This window comes from Entelurus aequoreus, linkage group LG12 (genome assembly GCF_033978785.1).
Source record: "Entelurus aequoreus isolate RoL-2023_Sb linkage group LG12, RoL_Eaeq_v1.1, whole genome shotgun sequence".
Classification (NCBI taxonomy): Eukaryota; Metazoa; Chordata; class Actinopteri; order Syngnathiformes; family Syngnathidae; genus Entelurus; species Entelurus aequoreus.
The window spans coordinates 56,214,258-56,233,740 of NC_084742.1; the positions used below are offsets into that span (position 1 = coordinate 56,214,258).

General features: G+C 39.7%; 1 protein-coding gene across 3 annotated transcripts in view; it reads right to left on the reverse strand.

Moving 5' to 3' along the window:
* osgep (O-sialoglycoprotein endopeptidase) overlaps positions 1-19,483 on the reverse strand; it is an 82,423-nt gene that overhangs the window by 19,186 nt on the left and 43,754 nt on the right. Inside the window, exons 11-12 of one of the 3 annotated variants that reach the window (XM_062066277.1) lie at positions 7,287-7,385; positions 7,132-7,216 (exon numbers count right to left, since the gene is read on the reverse strand). In XM_062066277.1, coding sequence (XP_061922261.1) covers positions 7,177-7,216; positions 7,287-7,385 — 139 coding nt within the window. In that variant the 3' untranslated portion in view covers positions 7,132-7,176. Of the gene's footprint in view, positions 1-6,749; positions 7,217-7,286; positions 7,386-19,483 lie in introns of those variants that run through there. The other 2 variants (XM_062066278.1, XM_062066276.1) reach the window with 2 other exon arrangements.

Genomic DNA, 19,483 nt, shown 5'->3' on the forward strand with positions numbered 1-19,483 from the left:
TATCCTGGAGTCAAACTGATGCCTCCTTCTTTCACCCAGTTAACATATCTTTACCCGCACAGTACCTACCTTCTCTGCATTGCGTGGTGCTTCCTGCTTTTAAGCGGCCATCTTGAGACAACAGCAGCGCAGCAGCATCAGCGCAGCGGTTCTTTGAAGGCTCATAAAATCCAAACCGGAGCAGTAATTAAAACTCTTTCATCGGCTTTTAATCAGAAGGGTTCAATCTCTCTCCTGTGCTAGTTTGCAGCCGACACGACAAACTCGCTTAGAGGAGATAATGTTTGAAAAAAGGTGACTGTTTTGACCCAACTTTTGTTTAGAAGGGGGAATTGCAAACTTCCTGTTGATGTTTGCTGGGGGTTGTCAATATAAGAAATGTAGGTCTAAGTGAGACATACATAGAGGTTTTTGTTTCAAGTCTCTATGACATTCCTACTGGAAGTTATGTCTGTTTTCTTCCTAGGAGCAGTTTTGTCTGTGTTTTATTCCTAGAGGGCGCTAGAGCGCAATTTTGAGTTTTGGGGTTTGGTTTTTTTATTAGAGCGCAATTTTCACCAGTCCTGATGTGTGTGTCCAGTTTGGTGAGTTTTGAAGCATGTTAAGGGGGTCAAATTACAGCTCAAAGAGGCAAAGGTGACTGTTTTTACAAAACTTTTGTTTTGAAGGGGGAATTGCAAACTTCCTGTTGATGTTTGCTGGGGGTTGTCAATATAATAAATGTAGGTCTAAGTGAGACATACATAGAGGTTTTTGTTTTAAGTCTCTATGACATTCCTACTGGAAGTTATGTCTGTTTTCTTCCTAGGAGCAGTTTTGTCTGTGTTTTATTCCTAGAGGGCGCTAGAGCGCAGTTTTGAGTTTTGGGGTTTGGTTTTTTTATTAGAGCGCAATTTTCACCAGTCCTGATGTGTGTGTCCAGTTTGGTGAGTTTTGAAGCATGTTAAGGGGGTCAAATTACAGCTCAAAGAGGCAAAGGTGACTGTTTTTACAAAACTTTTGTTTTGAAGGGGGGATTGCAAGCTTACTGTTGATTTTTGCTGGGGGATGTCAATGTATGAAATCTAGGTCTAAGTGAGACCTACATAGAGGTTTTTGTTTCATGTCTCTCCAACATTCCTAGTGGGAGTTACAGGCAGTTTTGTCTGTGTTTTCTTCCTAGGGGGCGCTAGAGCGCAATTTTGAGTTTTGGGGCTAAGTTTTTTGATTATATCGCAATTGTCGCCAGTCCTGATGTGTGTGTCAAATATGGTGAGTTTTGAAGCATGTTAAGGGGGTCAAATTACAGCTCAAAGAGGCGGTGGTATAATAATAATAAAGAATAAAACCTTACAATTACAATAGGGTCCTCTGTCCCAAAGGGACATTCGGTCCCTAATTAAAAAATATCAATAGCATATCAAATACAATTTAAATTAAAGCTGCAAGCAGCGTTGGTCGGGTTCGCATTTTGGCAGGTGCTAGTCCTAATTAGATCGCAATTTCCGCCAGTCCTGATGTGTGTAAAAAGTTTGGTGAGTTTTGAAGTATTTTAAGGCGGTCAAATTACAGCTCAAAGAGGCAAAAATGAGTGTTTTTATGAAACTTATGTTTTGAAGGGGTGATTGCCAACTTCCTGTTGATTTTTGCTGAAGGATGTCAGTGTATGAAATCTAGCTCTAAGTCAGACCTACATAGAGGTATTTGTTGCATGTCTCTACGATATTCGTACTGGGAGTTAGAGGAAGTTGTGTGTTTTTTTCCTAGGTGCTGCGGCACAGTGGTTCTTTTCTTTGAAGGCTCGTAAAATCAAAACGGTAGCACGAATCAAAACGCCGTCAACTTTTAATCAGAAGGGTTCAATCTCTCTCCTGTAGTAGTTTGAAGCCGAAATGACAAACGCGCTCAGAGTAGATAATGTTTAATGTTTGGTGACCGTTTTGTACAAAAATGTAGTTTTGAAGGGGTGATATCAAACTTCCTGTTGATTTTTGCTGAAGGATGTCAATCTATGAAATGTAGGTCTAAGTGAGACATACATAGAGGTATTTGTTTCATGTCTCTAAGACGTTCCTACCGGAAGTTACAAGCAGTTTTGTCTGAGTTTTCCTCTGAGGGGCAGTTTTGTCTGTTTTATTCAAAAATTGCGCTAGAGCGCAATTTTGAGTTTTGGGGTTCGGTTTTTTTTTAGATCGCAATTTCCACCAGTCCCGATGTGTGTGAAAAGTTTGGTGAGTTTTGAAGTATTTTAAGGGGGTCAAATTACAGCAGAAAGATGCAAAAATTAGTGTTTTTAGGCATTTTTTGTCTTGAAGGGGAAATTGCCAACTTCCTGTTGGTTTTTGCCCGAGGATGTGGTCATTATGAATTGTAGGTCTAAGTGAGACCTACATACAGGTTTTTGTTTCATGTCTCTACGACCTTCCTAGTGGGAGTTACAGGCAGTTAGTTTTTGTTTTTTCATAGGGGGCGCGAGAGCGCAATTTAGATTTTTGGGGTTTGGTTTTTTGACTAAAGTGTTGTGTCATCGTTGTTCTATGTGTGTGTAAATTTTGGTGAGTTTTGAAGCATGTTAAGGGGGGCAAAGTAGTGCGGAAGAATAATATAGAATAATAATAAAACCTTACAAATTCAATAGTGTCCTTTCGTCCCATTGCAAAAGGACTCCCTTTGGGATTCCTTTGACAATGGGTCGTGCGGACCCTAATAAAAATGTAATGCCTCTTTTCTATTTGCAGCCTTCTGAGGTAAATATCAAAATAAACTTTTTCCACAGGCTAACACAAAATTTGAAAATAAAATAACAATAATGAATGAATCAAACATTCAAGCCTTGAAGAAGCGAAAGAAAGTGCATGAATAAACCGCTAATTATTGCTCAGTTTGCTACACTGATTTGCTTTAACACTGAATATGGAACAAGCAACGCTTATATAACTTAATAGTGCAAAATCAACTTTAAAAAAATTAAGAAAAAACATCAATGTATATTAAAATGTAAATAAAAAATTGAATGCCTCTTTTCTATTTGCAGCCTTCTGAGGTAAATATCAACATTAACTTGGTGGGCGGGGGGCGGGGTTTGGTGGTAGCGGGGGTGTATATTTTGGCGTCCCGGAAGAGTTAGTGCCGCAAGGGGTTCTGGGTGTTTGTTCTGTTGTGTTACGGTGCGGATGTTCTCCCGATATGTGTTTGTCATTCTTGTTTGGTGTGGGTTCACAGTGTGGCGCATATTTGTAACAAGTGTTGAAGTTGTTTATACGGCGACCCTCAGTGTGACCTGTATGGCTGTTGACCAAGTATGCACTGCATTCACAAATATGTGTGTATAAGCTGCATGTAATATGTGGCTGGGCCGGCACGCTGTTTGTATGGAGGAAAAGCTGACGTGACGACAGGTTGTAGAGGACGTTGAAGGCAGTGCCTTTAAGCCACGCCCCCAATAATGTTGACCGGGAGAATGGTTGCCCCGGGAGATTTTCGGGAGGGGCACTGAAATTCGGGAGTCTTCCGGGAAAATCGTGAGGTTTGGCAAGTATGGGTATAAGCGGTGAATGCGGTGTTACAACGGCACCGCCACTGTATAATACCGGCTGGCCAGCTCTAATGTTAATTTGATATTGCCTCAAGGGCCAAATTAAATTATATGGGGGCCACAGTTTGACACCCATGCTCTAAAGCAGGGGTCACCAACGCGGTGCCCGTAAGGACCAGATGAGTAGCCCGCTGGCCTGTTCTAAAAATAGCTCAAATAGCAGCACATACCAGTGAGCTGCCTCTATTTTTTAAATTTTATTTACTAGCAAGCTGGTCTCGCTTTGCCCAACATTTTTAATTCTAAGAGAGACAAAACTCAAATAGAATTTGAAAATCCAAGAAAATATTTTAAAGACTTGGTCTTCACCGGTTTAAATAAATTCATTATTTTTTTTACTTTGCTTCTTATAACTTTCAGAAAGACAATTTTAGAGAAAAAATACAACCTTAAACATGATTTTAGGATTTTTAAACACATATACCTTTTTACCTTTTAAATTCCTTCCTCTTCTTTCCTGACAATTTAAATCAATGTTCAAGTATTTTTATTTTTTTTATTGTAAAGAATAATAAATACATTTTAATTTAATTCTTCATTTTAGCTTCTGTTTTTTCGACGAAAAATATTTGTGAAATATTTCTTCAAACTTATTATGATTAAAATTCAAAAAAATTATTCTGGCAAATCTAGAAAATCTGTAAAATCACATTTAAATCTTATTTCAAAGTATTTTGAATTTCTTTTAAAATTTTTGTTCTGTAAAATCTCGAAGAAATAATGATTTGTCTTATTTAGAAATATAGCGTGGTCCAATTTGTTATATATTCTAACAAAGTGTAGATTGGATTTTAACCTATTTAAAACATGTCATCAAAATTCTAAAATTAATCTTAATCAGGAAAAATTACTAATGATGTTCCATAAATTCTTTTTTTAAGTTTTTCTCTTTTTTTTTCCGTTTGAATTTTAAATTTTAAAGAGTCGAAATTGAAGATGAACTATGTTTCAAAATTTAGTTGTCATTTTTTTCGTGTTTTCTCCTCTTTTAAACCGTTCAATTAAGTTTAAATATCATTAATTATTAATAATAACATAGAGTTAAAGGTAAATTGAGCATATTGGCTATTTCTGGCAATTCATTTAAGTGTGTATCAAACTGGTAGCCCTTCGCATTAATCACTACCCAAGAAGTAGCTCTTGGTTTCAAAAAGGTTGGTGACCCCTGCTCTAAAGGCTTAGTGGCCACATGCGTGGACATCACCTTTTAGCGCTTATTTCCAAGATTGTGTACACTACTGAATTGGGGTCTTATGGCCGCTTATACTGCCATCTGGTGGTGTCAGAAGAGTATAACATACAATGGAATTTGGAAGAAAAAAAATAAGAATGTCAGGGTGTGTTTGACATCAGCCAGACTGAACAGTTAAAGTCAATACAAGTGTGTTAATATCTGCCATAATGTGACATTTATCAACTTTGTGCCTCGTTTTTCTTCCCACTTGTGTCCCTGTATTAACATCCTTATGCCTGTTTTTAACCTCCAGGCACTCGTGTCCCTGTATTAAAGGCCTACTGAAAGCCACTACTAGCGACCACGCAGTCTGATAGTTTATATATCAATGATGAAATCTTAACATTGCAACACATGCCAATACGGCCGGGTTAACTTATAAAGTGCAATTTTAAATTTCCCGCTAAACTTCCGGTTCAAAACGCCTTTGGAGGATGACGTATGCGCGTGACGGAATCAGTTGATGCGGAAGTATCGGTACCCCCATTGAATCCAATACAAAAAGCTCTGTTTTCATCTCATAATTCCACAGTATTCTGGACATCTGTGTTGGTGAATCTTTTGCAATTTGTTTAATGAACAATGGAGACTGCAAAGAAGAAAGTTGTAGGTGGGATCGGTGTATTAGCGGCGGACTACAGCAACACAACCAGGAGGACTTTGACTCGGATAGCAGACGCGCTAGCCGACGCTAGCCACCGACCGCACGGATGATCGTGGTGAAGTCCTTCGTCCTTCCGTCGATCGCTGGAACGCAGGTGAGCACGGGTGTTGATGAGCAGATGAGGGCTGGCTGGCGTAGGTGGATAGCTAATGTTTTTAGCATAGCTCTGTGAGGTCCCGTTGCTAAGTTAGCTTCAATGGCGTCATTAGCAACAGCATTTTTAAGCTTCGCCAAGCTGGAAATTATTAACCGTGTATTTACATGTCCATGGTTTAATAGTATTGTTGATCTTCTGTCTATCCTTCCAGTCAGGGATTTATTTATTTTGTTTCTATCTGCATTTGAGCCCGATGCTATCACATTAGCTCAGTAGCTAAAGAGCTTCGCCGATGTATTGTCGTGGAGATAAAAGTCACTGTGAATGTCCATTTCGCGTTCTCGACTCTCATTTTCAAGAGGATATAGTATCCGAGGTGGTTTAAAATACAAATCCGTGATCCACAATAGAAAAAGGAGAGAGTGGAATCCAATAAGCCAGCTTGTACCTAAGTTACGGTCAGAGCGGAAAAAAAGATGTCTTGCACGGCATTCTAGTCCTTCACTCTCACGTTCCTCATCCACAAATCTTTCATCCTGGCTCAAATTAATGGGGTAATCGTCGCTTTCTCGGTCCGAATCTCTCTCGCTGCTGGTGTAAACAATAGGAAAATATGAGCAGTCCTTCCTCCGGTGACGTCACGCTACTTCCGGTACAGGCAAGGCTTTTTTTTATCAGAGACCAAAAGTTGCGAACTTTATCGTCGATGTTCTCTACTAAATCCTTTCAGCAAAAATATGGCAATATCGCGAAATGATCAAGTATGACACATAGAATGGATCTGCTATCCCCGTTTAAATAAATAAAAAAATCATTTCAGTAGGCCTTTAAGTGTTATTATGCCTGTTTTTCACCTCCAGGCACTTTCTACCTCTTTAAAAGTTGATGAAATTGTATATCAGTTGTACCTTTATTTTTGTATTTATTAATCAGTTTTATGATGAAAATCAAATTGCGCCAAACCCAAATCATTTTTTTCCCCCTTTTACCTCGAAAGGCTTAGTGGCCACATGCGTGGACAGCACCTTTTAGCTCTTATTTCCAAAATTGTGTACACTACTGAATTGGGGTCTTATGGCCACTTATGTGGACACTTATACTGCCATCTGGTGGTGTCAGAAGAGTATAACATACAATGGAATTGGAAGAAAAAAAGTGTTTAAAAATAAGAATGAGCATGTCACTAAACATGAAGTACACGTATGTGTACTTATGGACTAAGTACATCATATCAAAAGATGATTCTTAGTTGTTATTCTAATTAGGGTCCAATAAGCCCAAATAGCAAAGAGAAATAAAAAAAGCATGGAAACAAACAGCTTGGGCCTTAAGAGGCCTTCTCCAATTTCCGGTATTAAGTAAAACTGTGCTAACTGGTTCCAGCTGCAATAACACTCTTTTAATTATCATTGTTGGATCACAAATTAGTATCAATACTTCATGTGATCACGACGGGGAAGGTGTTCGACATTGTCACGTTAGTTGACTTCTTTATTAAAGAATGAACAATAATTCAAAATGTCCAGATTGACCAAAGTGGTCACACGGAGGCTGCAAAATACCTGAGGAGAGTTGGAGTCCACATTGGTTTCAAAGTGGTTCCCTTATCAGTCCCTCCACGTCACCTCCACCTCATCTGTTCTGTACCTGCATGCAACACAGGGGGGAACTCCTCAGAAAAACGTGCTACCCTCCGGCAAGTTCCGGGTTGGAGTACCTCTGCGTGATCCAGGAGTCCTCCAGCTCCGTCACTTGGCCAGATCGGAACATTTCCCAGCCGGCCTGAGCGATCATGGCTCCGTTGTCGATGCAGAAACTGTAGGGTACGGAGTCACCTTTTTAGTGCTTCCAATACACCACAGGTTCAGTGACATGGACTTGTTACCATGGAAACACATGTTAGAAGTAGAGTCCAGTCCATAGTGGATCTAACATAATAGTGTGAGTCCAGTCCATAGTGGATCTAACATAATAGTGTGAGAGTCCAGTCCATAGTGGATCTAGTTAATACTGTGAGAGTCCAGTCAATAGTGGATCTAACATAATAGTGAGAGTCCAGTCCATAGTGGATCTAACATAATAGTGAGAGTCCAGTCCATAGTGGATCTAACATAATAGTGAGAGTCCAGTCCATAGTGGATCTAACATAATAGTGAGAGTCCAGTCCATAGTGGATCTAACATAATAGTGAGAGTCCAGTCCATAGTGGATCTAACATAATAGTGAGAGTCCAGTCCATAGTGGATCTAACATAATAGTGAGAGTCCAGTCCATAGTGGATCTAACATAATAGTGAGAGAGTCCAGTCCATAGTGGATCTAGTTAATACTTTGAGAGTCCAGTCAATAGTGGATCTAACATAATAGTGAGAGTCCAGTCCATAGTGGATCTAACATAATAGTGAATGTCCAGTCCATAGTGGATCTAACATAATAGTGAGAGTCCAGTCCATAGTGGATCTAACATAATAGTGAGAGTCCAGTCCATAGTGGATCTAACATAATAGTGAATGTCCAGTCCATAGTGGATCTAACATAATAGTGAGAGTCCAGTCCATAGTGGATCTAACATAATAGTGAGAGTCCAGTCCATAGTGGATCTAACATAATAGTGAGAGTCCAGTCCATAGTGGATCTAACATAATAGTGTGAGAGTCCAGTCCATAGTGGATCTAACATAATAGTGTGAGTCCAGTCCATAGTGGATCTAGTTAATACTTTGAGAGTCCAGTCAATAGTGGATCTAACATAATAGTGTGAGAGTCCAGTCAATAGTGGATCTAACATAATAGAGTGAGAGTCCAGTCCATAGTGGATCTAGTTAATACTGTGAGAGTCCAGTCAATAGTGGATCTAACATAATAGAGTGAGAGTCCAGTCCATAGTGGATCTAGTTAATACTGTGAGAGTCCAGTCAATAGTGGATCTAACATAATAGTGAGAGTCCAGTCCATAGTGGATCTAACATAATAGTGAGAGTCCAGTCCATAGTGGATCTAACATAATAGTGAGAGTCCAGTCCATAGTGGATCTAACATAATAGTGAGAGTCCAGTCCATAGTGGATCTAACATAATAGTGAGAGTCCAGTCCATAGTGGATCTAACATAATAGTGAGAGTCCAGTCCATAGTGGATCTAACATAATAGTGAGAGTCCAGTCCATAGTGGATCTAACATAATAGTGAGAGTCCAGTCCATAGTGGATCTAACATAATAGTGAGAGAGTCCAGTCCATAGTGGATCTAGTTAATACTTTGAGAGTCCAGTCAATAGTGGATCTAACATAATAGTGAGAGTCCAGTCCATAGTGGATCTAACATAATAGTGAATGTCCAGTCCATAGTGGATCTAACATAATAGTGAGAGTCCAGTCCATAGTGGATCTAACATAATAGTGAGAGTCCAGTCCATAGTGGATCTAACATAATAGTGAATGTCCAGTCCATAGTGGATCTAACATAATAGTGAGAGTCCAGTCCATAGTGGATCTAACATAATAGTGAGAGTCCAGTCCATAGTGGATCTAACATAATAGTGAGAGTCCAGTCCATAGTGGATCTAACATAATAGTGTGAGAGTCCAGTCCATAGTGGATCTAACATAATAGTGTGAGTCCAGTCCATAGTGGATCTAGTTAATACTTTGAGAGTCCAGTCAATAGTGGATCTAACATAATAGTGTGAGAGTCCAGTCAATAGTGGATCTAACATAATAGAGTGAGAGTCCAGTCCATAGTGGATCTAGTTAATACTGTGAGAGTCCAGTCAATAGTGGATCTAACATAATAGAGTGAGAGTCCAGTCCATAGTTGATCTAGTTAATACTGTGAGAGTCCAGTCAATAGTGGATCTAACATAATAGTGAGAGTCCAGTCCATAGTGGATCTAACATAATAGTGAGAGTCCAGTCCATAGTGGATCTAACATAATAGTGAGAGTCCAGTCCATAGTGGATCTAACATAATAGTGAGAGTCCAGTCCATAGTGGATCTAACATAATAGTGAGAGTCCAGTCCATAGTGGATCTAGTTAATACTGTGAGAGTCCAGTCAATAGTGGATCTAACATAATAGTGAGAGTCCAGTCCATAGTGGATCTAACATAATAGTGTGAGAGTCCAGTCCATAGTGGATCTAGTTAATACTGTGAGAGTCCAGTCAATAGTGGATCTAACATAATAGTGAGAGTACAGTCCATAGTGGATCTAACATAATAGTGAGAGTCCAGTCCGTAGTGGATCTAACATAATAGTGTGAGAGTCCAGTCCATAGTGGATCTAGTTAATACTGTGAGAGTCCAGTCCATAGTGGATCTAACATAATAGTGAGAGTCCAGTCCATAGTGGATCTAACATAATAGTGTGAGAGTCCAGTCCATAGTGGATCTAGTTAATACTGTGAGAGTCCAGTCCATAGTGGATCTAACATAATAGTGAGAGTCCAGTCCATAGTGGATCTAACATAATAGTGTGAGAGTCCAGTCCATAGTGGATCTAACATAATAGTGTGAGAGTCCAGTCCATAGTGGATCTAACATAATAGTGTGAGAGTCCAGTCCATAGTGGATCTAACATAATAGTGTGAGAGTCCAGTCCATAGTGGATCTAACATAATAGTGTGAGAGTCCAGTCCATAGTGGATCTAACATAATAGTGTGAGAGTCCAGTCCATAGTGGATCTAACATAATAGTGAGAGTCCAGTCCATAGTGGATCTAACATAATAGTGAGAGTCCAGTCCATAGTGGATCTAACATACTAGTGTGAGAGTCCAGTCCATAGTGGATCTAGTTAATACTGTGAGAGTCCCGTCCATAGTGGATCTAACATAATAGTGAGAGTCCAGTCCATAGTGGATCTAACATAATAGTGAGAGTCCAGTCCATAGTGGATCTAACATAATAGTGTGAGAGTCCAGTCCATAGTGGATCTAACATAATAGTGTGAGAGTCCAGTCCATAGTGGATCTAGTTAATACTGTGAGAGTCCAGTCCATAGTGGATCTAACATAATAGTGAGAGTCCACTCCATAGTGGATTTAACATAATAGTGTGAGAGTCCAGTCCATAGTGGATTTAACATAATAGTGTGAGAGTCCAGTCCATAGTGGATCTAACATAATAGTGAGTCCAGTCCATAGTGGATCTAACATAATAGTGTGAGAGTCCAGTCCATAGTGGATCTAACATAATAGTGTGAGAGTCCAGTCCATAGTGGATCTAACATAATAGTGTGATAGTCCAGTCCATAGTGGATCTAACATAATAGTGAGAGTCCAGTCCATAGTGGATCTAACATAATAGTGAGTCCAGTCCATAGTGGATCTAACATAATAGTGAGTCCAGTCCATAGTGGATCTAACATAAGAGTGTGAGAGTCCAGTCCATAGTGGATCTAACATAATAGTGAGAGTCCAGTCCATAGTGGATCTAACATAATAGTGAGAGTCCAGTCCATAGTGGATCTAACATACTAGTGTGAGAGTCCAGTTCATAGTGGATCTAGTTAATACTGTGAGAGTCCAGTCCATAGTGGATCTAACGTAATAGTGTGAGAGTCCAGTCCATAGTGGATCTAACATAATAGTGACAGTCCAGTCCATAGTGGATCTAACATAATAGTGAGAGTCCAGTCCGTAGTGGATCTAACATAATAGTGTGAGAGTCCAGTCCATAGTGGATCTAGTTAATACTGTGAGAGTCCAGTCCATAGTGGATCTAACATAATAGTGAGAGTCCAGTCCATAGTGGATCTAACATAATAGTGAGAGTCCAGTCCATAGTGGATCTAACATAATAGTGAGAGTCCAGTCCATAGTGGATCTAACATAATAGTGAGAGTCCAGTCCATAGTGGATCTAACATAATAGTGTGAGTGTCCAGTCCATAGTGGATCTAGTTAATACTGTGAGAGTCCAGTCCATAGTGGATCTAACATAATAGTGAGAGTCCAGTCCAAAGTGGATCTAACATAACAGTGAGAGTCCAGTCCATAGTGGATCTAACATAATAGTGTGAGAGTCCAGTCCATAGTGGATCTAAAATAATAGTGTGAGAGTCCAGTCCGTAGTGGATTTAACATAATAGTGTGAGAGTCCAGTCCATAGTGGATCTAACATAATAGTGAGTCCAGTCCATAGTGGATCTAACATAATAGTGTGAGAGTCCAGTCCATAGTGGATCTAACATAATAGTGAGAGTCCAGTCCATAGTGGATCTAACATAATAGTGTGAGAGTCCAGTCCATAGTGGATCTAACATAATAGTGAGAGTCCAGTCCATAGTGGATCTAACATAATAGTGAGAGTCCAGTCCATAGTGGATCTAACATAATAGTGAGAGTCCAGTCCATAGTGGATCTAACATAATAGTGAGAGTCCAGTCCATAGTGGATCTAACATAACAGTGTGAGTGTCCAGTCCATAGTGGATCTAGTTAATACTGTGAGAGTCCAGTCCATAGTGGATCTAACATAATAGTGTGAGTCCAGTCCATAGTGGATCTAACATAATAGTGTGAGAGTCCAGTCCATAGTGGATCTAGTTAATACTGTGAGAGTCCAGTCAATAGTGGATCTAACATAATAGTGAGAGTCCAGTCCATAGTGGATCTAACATAATAGTGAGAGTCCAGTCCATAGTGGATCTAACATAATAGTGAGAGTCCAGTCCATAGTGGATCTAACATAATAGTGAGAGTCCAGTCCATAGTGGATCTAACATAATAGTGAGAGTCCAGTCCATAGTGGATCTAACATAATAGTGAGAGTCCAGTCCATAGTGGATCTAACATAATAGTGAGAGTCCAGTCCATAGTGGATCTAACATAATAGTGAGAGAGTCCAGTCCATAGTGGATCTAGTTAATACTTTGAGAGTCCAGTCAATAGTGGATCTAACATAATAGTGAGAGTCCAGTCCATAGTGGATCTAACATAATAGTGAATGTCCAGTCCATAGTGGATCTAACATAATAGTGAGAGTCCAGTCCATAGTGGATCTAACATAATAGTGAGAGTCCAGTCCATAGTGGATCTAACATAATAGTGAATGTCCAGTCCATAGTGGATCTAACATAATAGTGAGAGTCCAGTCCATAGTGGATCTAACATAATAGTGAGAGTCCAGTCCATAGTGGATCTAACATAATAGTGAGAGTCCAGTCCATAGTGGATCTAACATAATAGTGTGAGAGTCCAGTCCATAGTGGATCTAACATAATAGTGTGAGTCCAGTCCATAGTGGATCTAGTTAATACTTTGAGAGTCCAGTCAATAGTGGATCTAACATAATAGTGTGAGAGTCCAGTCAATAGTGGATCTAACATAATAGAGTGAGAGTCCAGTCCATAGTGGATCTAGTTAATACTGTGAGAGTCCAGTCAATAGTGGATCTAACATAATAGAGTGAGAGTCCAGTCCATAGTGGATCTAGTTAATACTGTGAGAGTCCAGTCAATAGTGGATCTAACATAATAGTGAGAGTCCAGTCCATAGTGGATCTAACATAATAGTGAGAGTCCAGTCCATAGTGGATCTAACATAATAGTGAGAGTCCAGTCCATAGTGGATCTAACATAATAGTGAGAGTCCAGTCCATAGTGGATCTAACATAATAGTGAGAGTCCAGTCCATAGTGGATCTAACATAATAGTGAGAGTCCAGTCCATAGTGGATCTAACATAATAGTGAGAGTCCAGTCCATAGTGGATCTAACATAATAGTGAGAGTCCAGTCCATAGTGGATCTAACATAATAGTGAGAGAGTCCAGTCCATAGTGGATCTAGTTAATACTTTGAGAGTCCAGTCAATAGTGGATCTAACATAATAGTGAGAGTCCAGTCCATAGTGGATCTAACATAATAGTGAATGTCCAGTCCATAGTGGATCTAACATAATAGTGAGAGTCCAGTCCATAGTGGATCTAACATAATAGTGAGAGTCCAGTCCATAGTGGATCTAACATAATAGTGAATGTCCAGTCCATAGTGGATCTAACATAATAGTGAGAGTCCAGTCCATAGTGGATCTAACATAATAGTGAGAGTCCAGTCCATAGTGGATCTAACATAATAGTGAGAGTCCAGTCCATAGTGGATCTAACATAATAGTGTGAGAGTCCAGTCCATAGTGGATCTAACATAATAGTGTGAGTCCAGTCCATAGTGGATCTAGTTAATACTTTGAGAGTCCAGTCAATAGTGGATCTAACATAATAGTGTGAGAGTCCAGTCAATAGTGGATCTAACATAATAGAGTGAGAGTCCAGTCCATAGTGGATCTAGTTAATACTGTGAGAGTCCAGTCAATAGTGGATCTAACATAATAGAGTGAGAGTCCAGTCCATAGTGGATCTAGTTAATACTGTGAGAGTCCAGTCAATAGTGGATCTAACATAATAGTGAGAGTCCAGTCCATAGTGGATCTAACATAATAGTGAGAGTCCAGTCCATAGTGGATCTAACATAATAGTGAGAGTCCAGTCCATAGTGGATCTAACATAATAGTGAGAGTCCAGTCCATAGTGGATCTAACATAATAGTGAGAGTCCAGTCCATAGTGGATCTAGTTAATACTGTGAGAGTCCAGTCAATAGTGGATCTAACATAATAGTGAGAGTCCAGTCCATAGTGGATCTAACATAATAGTGTGAGAGTCCAGTCCATAGTGGATCTAGTTAATACTGTGAGAGTCCAGTCAATAGTGGATCTAACATAATAGTGAGAGTACAGTCCATAGTGGATCTAACATAATAGTGAGAGTCCAGTCCGTAGTGGATCTAACATAATAGTGTGAGAGTCCAGTCCATAGTGGATCTAGTTAATACTGTGAGAGTCCAGTCCATAGTGGATCTAACATAATAGTGAGAGTCCAGTCCATAGTGGATCTAACATAATAGTGTGAGAGTCCAGTCCATAGTGGATCTAGTTAATACTGTGAGAGTCCAGTCCATAGTGGATCTAACATAATAGTGAGAGTCCAGTCCATAGTGGATCTAACATAATAGTGTGAGAGTCCAGTCCATAGTGGATCTAACATAATAGTGTGAGAGTCCAGTCCATAGTGGATCTAACATAATAGTGTGAGAGTCCAGTCCATAGTGGATCTAACATAATAGTGTGAGAGTCCAGTCCATAGTGGATCTAACATAATAGTGTGAGAGTCCAGTCCATAGTGGATCTAACATAATAGTGTGAGAGTCCAGTCCATAGTGGATCTAACATAATAGTGAGAGTCCAGTCCATAGTGGATCTAACATAATAGTGAGAGTCCAGTCCATAGTGGATCTAACATACTAGTGTGAGAGTCCAGTCCATAGTGGATCTAGTTAATACTGTGAGAGTCCCGTCCATAGTGGATCTAACATAATAGTGAGAGTCCAGTCCATAGTGGATCTAACATAATAGTGAGAGTCCAGTCCATAGTGGATCTAACATAATAGTGTGAGAGTCCAGTCCATAGTGGATCTAACATAATAGTGTGAGAGTCCAGTCCATAGTGGATCTAGTTAATACTGTGAGAGTCCAGTCCATAGTGGATCTAACATAATAGTGAGAGTCCACTCCATAGTGGATTTAACATAATAGTGTGAGAGTCCAGTCCATAGTGGATTTAACATAATAGTGTGAGAGTCCAGTCCATAGTGGATCTAACATAATAGTGAGTCCAGTCCATAGTGGATCTAACATAATAGTGTGAGAGTCCAGTCCATAGTGGATCTAACATAATAGTGTGAGAGTCCAGTCCATAGTGGATCTAACATAATAGTGTGATAGTCCAGTCCATAGTGGATCTAACATAATAGTGAGAGTCCAGTCCATAGTGGATCTAACATAATAGTGAGTCCAGTCCATAGTGGATCTAACATAATAGTGAGTCCAGTCCATAGTGGATCTAACATAAGAGTGTGAGAGTCCAGTCCATAGTGGATCTAACATAATAGTGAGAGTCCAGTCCATAGTGGATCTAACATAATAGTGAGAGTCCAGTCCATAGTGGATCTAACATACTAGTGTGAGAGTCCAGTTCATAGTGGATCTAGTTAATACTGTGAGAGTCCAGTCCATAGTGGATCTAACGTAATAGTGTGAGAGTCCAGTCCATAGTGGATCTAACATAATAGTGACAGTCCAGTCCATAGTGGATCTAACATAATAGTGAGAGTCCAGTCCGTAGTGGATCTAACATAATAGTGTGAGAGTCCAGTCCATAGTGGATCTAGTTAATACTGTGAGAGTCCAGTCCATAGTGGATCTAACATAATAGTGAGAGTCCAGTCCATAGTGGATCTAACATAATAGTGAGAGTCCAGTCCATAGTGGATCTAACATAATAGTGAGAGTCCAGTCCATAGTGGATCTAACATAATAGTGAGAGTCCAGTCCATAGTGGATCTAACATAATAGTGTGAGTGTCCAGTCCATAGTGGATCTAGTTAATACTGTGAGAGTCCAGTCCATAGTGGATCTAACATAATAGTGAGAGTCCAGTCCAAAGTGGATCTAACATAACAGTGAGAGTCCAGTCCATAGTGGATCTAACATAATAGTGTGAGAGTCCAGTCCATAGTGGATCTAAAATAATAGTGTGAGAGTCCAGTCCGTAGTGGATTTAACATAATAGTGTGAGAGTCCAGTCCATAGTGGATCTAACATAATAGTGAGTCCAGTCCATAGTGGATCTAACATAATAGTGTGAGAGTCCAGTCCATAGTGGATCTAACATAATAGTGAGAGTCCAGTCCATAGTGGATCTAACATAATAGTGTGAGAGTCCAGTCCATAGTGGATCTAACATAATAGTGAGAGTCCAGTCCATAGTGGATCTAACATAATAGTGAGAGTCCAGTCCATAGTGGATCTAACATAATAGTGAGAGTCCAGTCCATAGTGGATCTAACATAATAGTGAGAGTCCAGTCCATAGTGGATCTAACATAACAGTGTGAGTGTCCAGTCCATAGTGGATCTAGTTAATACTGTGAGAGTCCAGTCCATAGTGGATCTAACATAATAGTGAGAGTCCAGTCCAAAGTGGATCTAACATAATAGTGAGAGTCCAGTCCATAGTGGATCTAACATAATAGTGTGAGAGTCCAGTCCATAGTGGATCTAAAATAATAGTGTGAGAGTCCAGTCCGTAGTGGATTTAACATAATAGTGTGAGAGTCCAGTCCATAGTGGATCTAACATAATAGTGTGAGAGTCCAGTCCATAGTGGATTTAACATAATAGTGTGAGAGTCCAGTCCATAGTGGATTTAACATAATAGTGTGAGAGTCCAGTCCATAGTGGATCTAACATAATAGTGAGAGTCCAGTCCATAGTGGATCTAACATAATAGTGTGAGAGTCCAGTCCATAGTGGATCTAACATAATAGTGTGAGAGTCCAGTCCGTAGTGGATTTAACATAATAGTGTGAGAGTCCAGTCCATAGTGGATCTAACATAATAGTGTGAGAGTCCAGTCCATAGTGGATCTAACATAATAGTGTGAGAGTCCAGTCCGTAGTGGATTTAACATAATAGTGTGAGAGTCCAGTCCATAGTGGATCTAACATAATAGTGTGAGAGTCCAGTCCATAGTGGATTTAACATAATAGTGTGAGAGTCCAGTCCATAGTGGATCTAACATAATAGTGTGAGAGTCCAGTCCATAGTGGATTTAACATAATAGTGTGAGAGTCCAGTCCATAGTGGATCTAACATAATAGTGTGAGAGTCCAGTCCATAATGGATCTAGTTAAAAGAGTCCAGTCCATAGTGGATCTAACATAATATTGTGAGTCCAGTCCATAGTGGATCTAACATAATACTGTGAGAGTCCAGTCCATAGTGGATCTAACATAATAGTGAGAGAGTCCAGTCCATAGTGGATCTAACATAATAGTGGGAGAGTCCAGTCCATAGTGGATCTAACATAATAGTGTGAGAGTCCAGTCCATAGTGGATTTAACATAATAGTGTGAGAGTCCAGTCCATAGTGGATCTAACATAATAGTGTGAGAGTCCAGTCCATAGTGGATTTAACATAATAGTGTGAGAGTCCAGTCCATAGTGGATCTAACATAATAGTGTGAGAGTCCAGTCCATAATGGATCTAGTTAAAAGAGTCCAGTCCATAGTGGATCTAACATAATATTGTGAGTCCAGTCCATAGTGGATCTAACATAATAGTGTGAGAGTCCAGTCCATAGTGGATCTAACATAATAGTGAGAGAGTCCAGTCCATAGTGGATCTAACATAATAGTGGGAGAGTCCAGTCCATAGTGGATCTAACATAATAGTGGGAGAGTCCAGTCCATAGTGGATCTAACATAATATTGTGAGAGTCCAGTCCATAGTGGATCTAACATAATAGTGTGAGTCCAGTCCATAGTGGATCTAACATAATAGTGAGAGTCCAGTCCATAGTGGATCTAACATAATAGTGAGAGAGTCCAGTCCATAGTGGATCTAACATAATAGTGTGAAAGTCCAGTCCATAGTGGATCTAACATAATATTGTGAGAGTCCAGTCCATGGTGGATCTAACATAATAGTGAGAGTCCAGTCCATAGTGGATCTAACATAATATTGGGAGAGTCCAGTCCATAGTGGATCTAACATAATATTGTGAGAGTCCAGTCCATAGTGGATCTAACATAATATTGGGAGAGTCCAGTACGTAGTGGATCTAACATAATATTGGGAGAGTCCAGTCCATAGTGGATCCAACATAATATTGTGAGAGTCCAGTCCATAGTGGATCTAACATAATAGTGTGAGTCCAGTCCATAGTGGATCTAACATAATAGTGAGAGTCCAGTCCATAGTGGATCTAACATAATAGTGAGAGAGTCCAGTCCACAGTGGATCTAACATAATAGTGTGAAAGTCCAGTCCATAATGGATCTAACATAATATTGTGAGAGTCCAGTCCATGGTGGATCTAACATAATAGTGTGAGAGTCCAGTCCATAGTGGATCTAACATAATATTGGGAGAGTCCAGTCCATAGTGGATCTAACATAATATTGTGAGAGTCCAGTCCATAGTGGATCTAACATAATAGTGTGAGAGTCCAGTCCATAGTGGATCTAACATAATATTGGGAGAGTCCAGTACGTAGTGGATCTAACATAATATTGGGAGAGTCCAGTCCATAGTGGATCTAACATAATATTGGGAGAGTCCAGTCCATGGTAGATCTAACATAATAGTGTGAGAGTCCAGTCCATAGTGGATCTAACATAATATTGGGAGAGTCCAGTACATAGTGGATCTAACATAATATTGGGAGAGTCCAGTCCATAGTGGATCTAACATAATATTGGGAGAGTCCAGTCCATAGTGGATCTAACATAATATTGGGAGAGTCCAGTCCATAGTGGATCTAACATAATAGTGAGAGAGTCCAGTCCATAGTGGATCTAACATAATATTGGGAGAGTCCAGTCCATAGTGGATCTAACATAATAGTGAGAGAGTCCAGTCCATAGTGGATCTAACATAATATTGGGAGAGTCCAGTCCATAGTGGATCTAACATAATAGTGAGAGAGTCCAGTCCATAGTGGATCTAACATAATAGTGAGAGAGTCCAGTCCATAGTGGATCTAACATAATAGTGAGAGAGTCCAGTCCATAGTGGATCTAACATAATAGTGAGAGAGTCCAGTCCATAGTGGATCTAACATAATAGTGAGAGAGTCCAGTCCATAGTGGGGCCAGCATATTATGTTTGTATATCGTGTTTAGCACTTAGCAATACTGCTACATGATGCTTAGTGTTTGACTAAAGCTGCATCTCTTTAGCACACAGCTTCTAAAAGATCATCCTCCTTATTTTCAGGTTCAAAAATAGATGTCTGGATCATTGTTTGTCCCAAAGTAGTCTTTTTTGTCTCTCATCAAGTCTGCCATGATTAGTCGTCTTGTTGT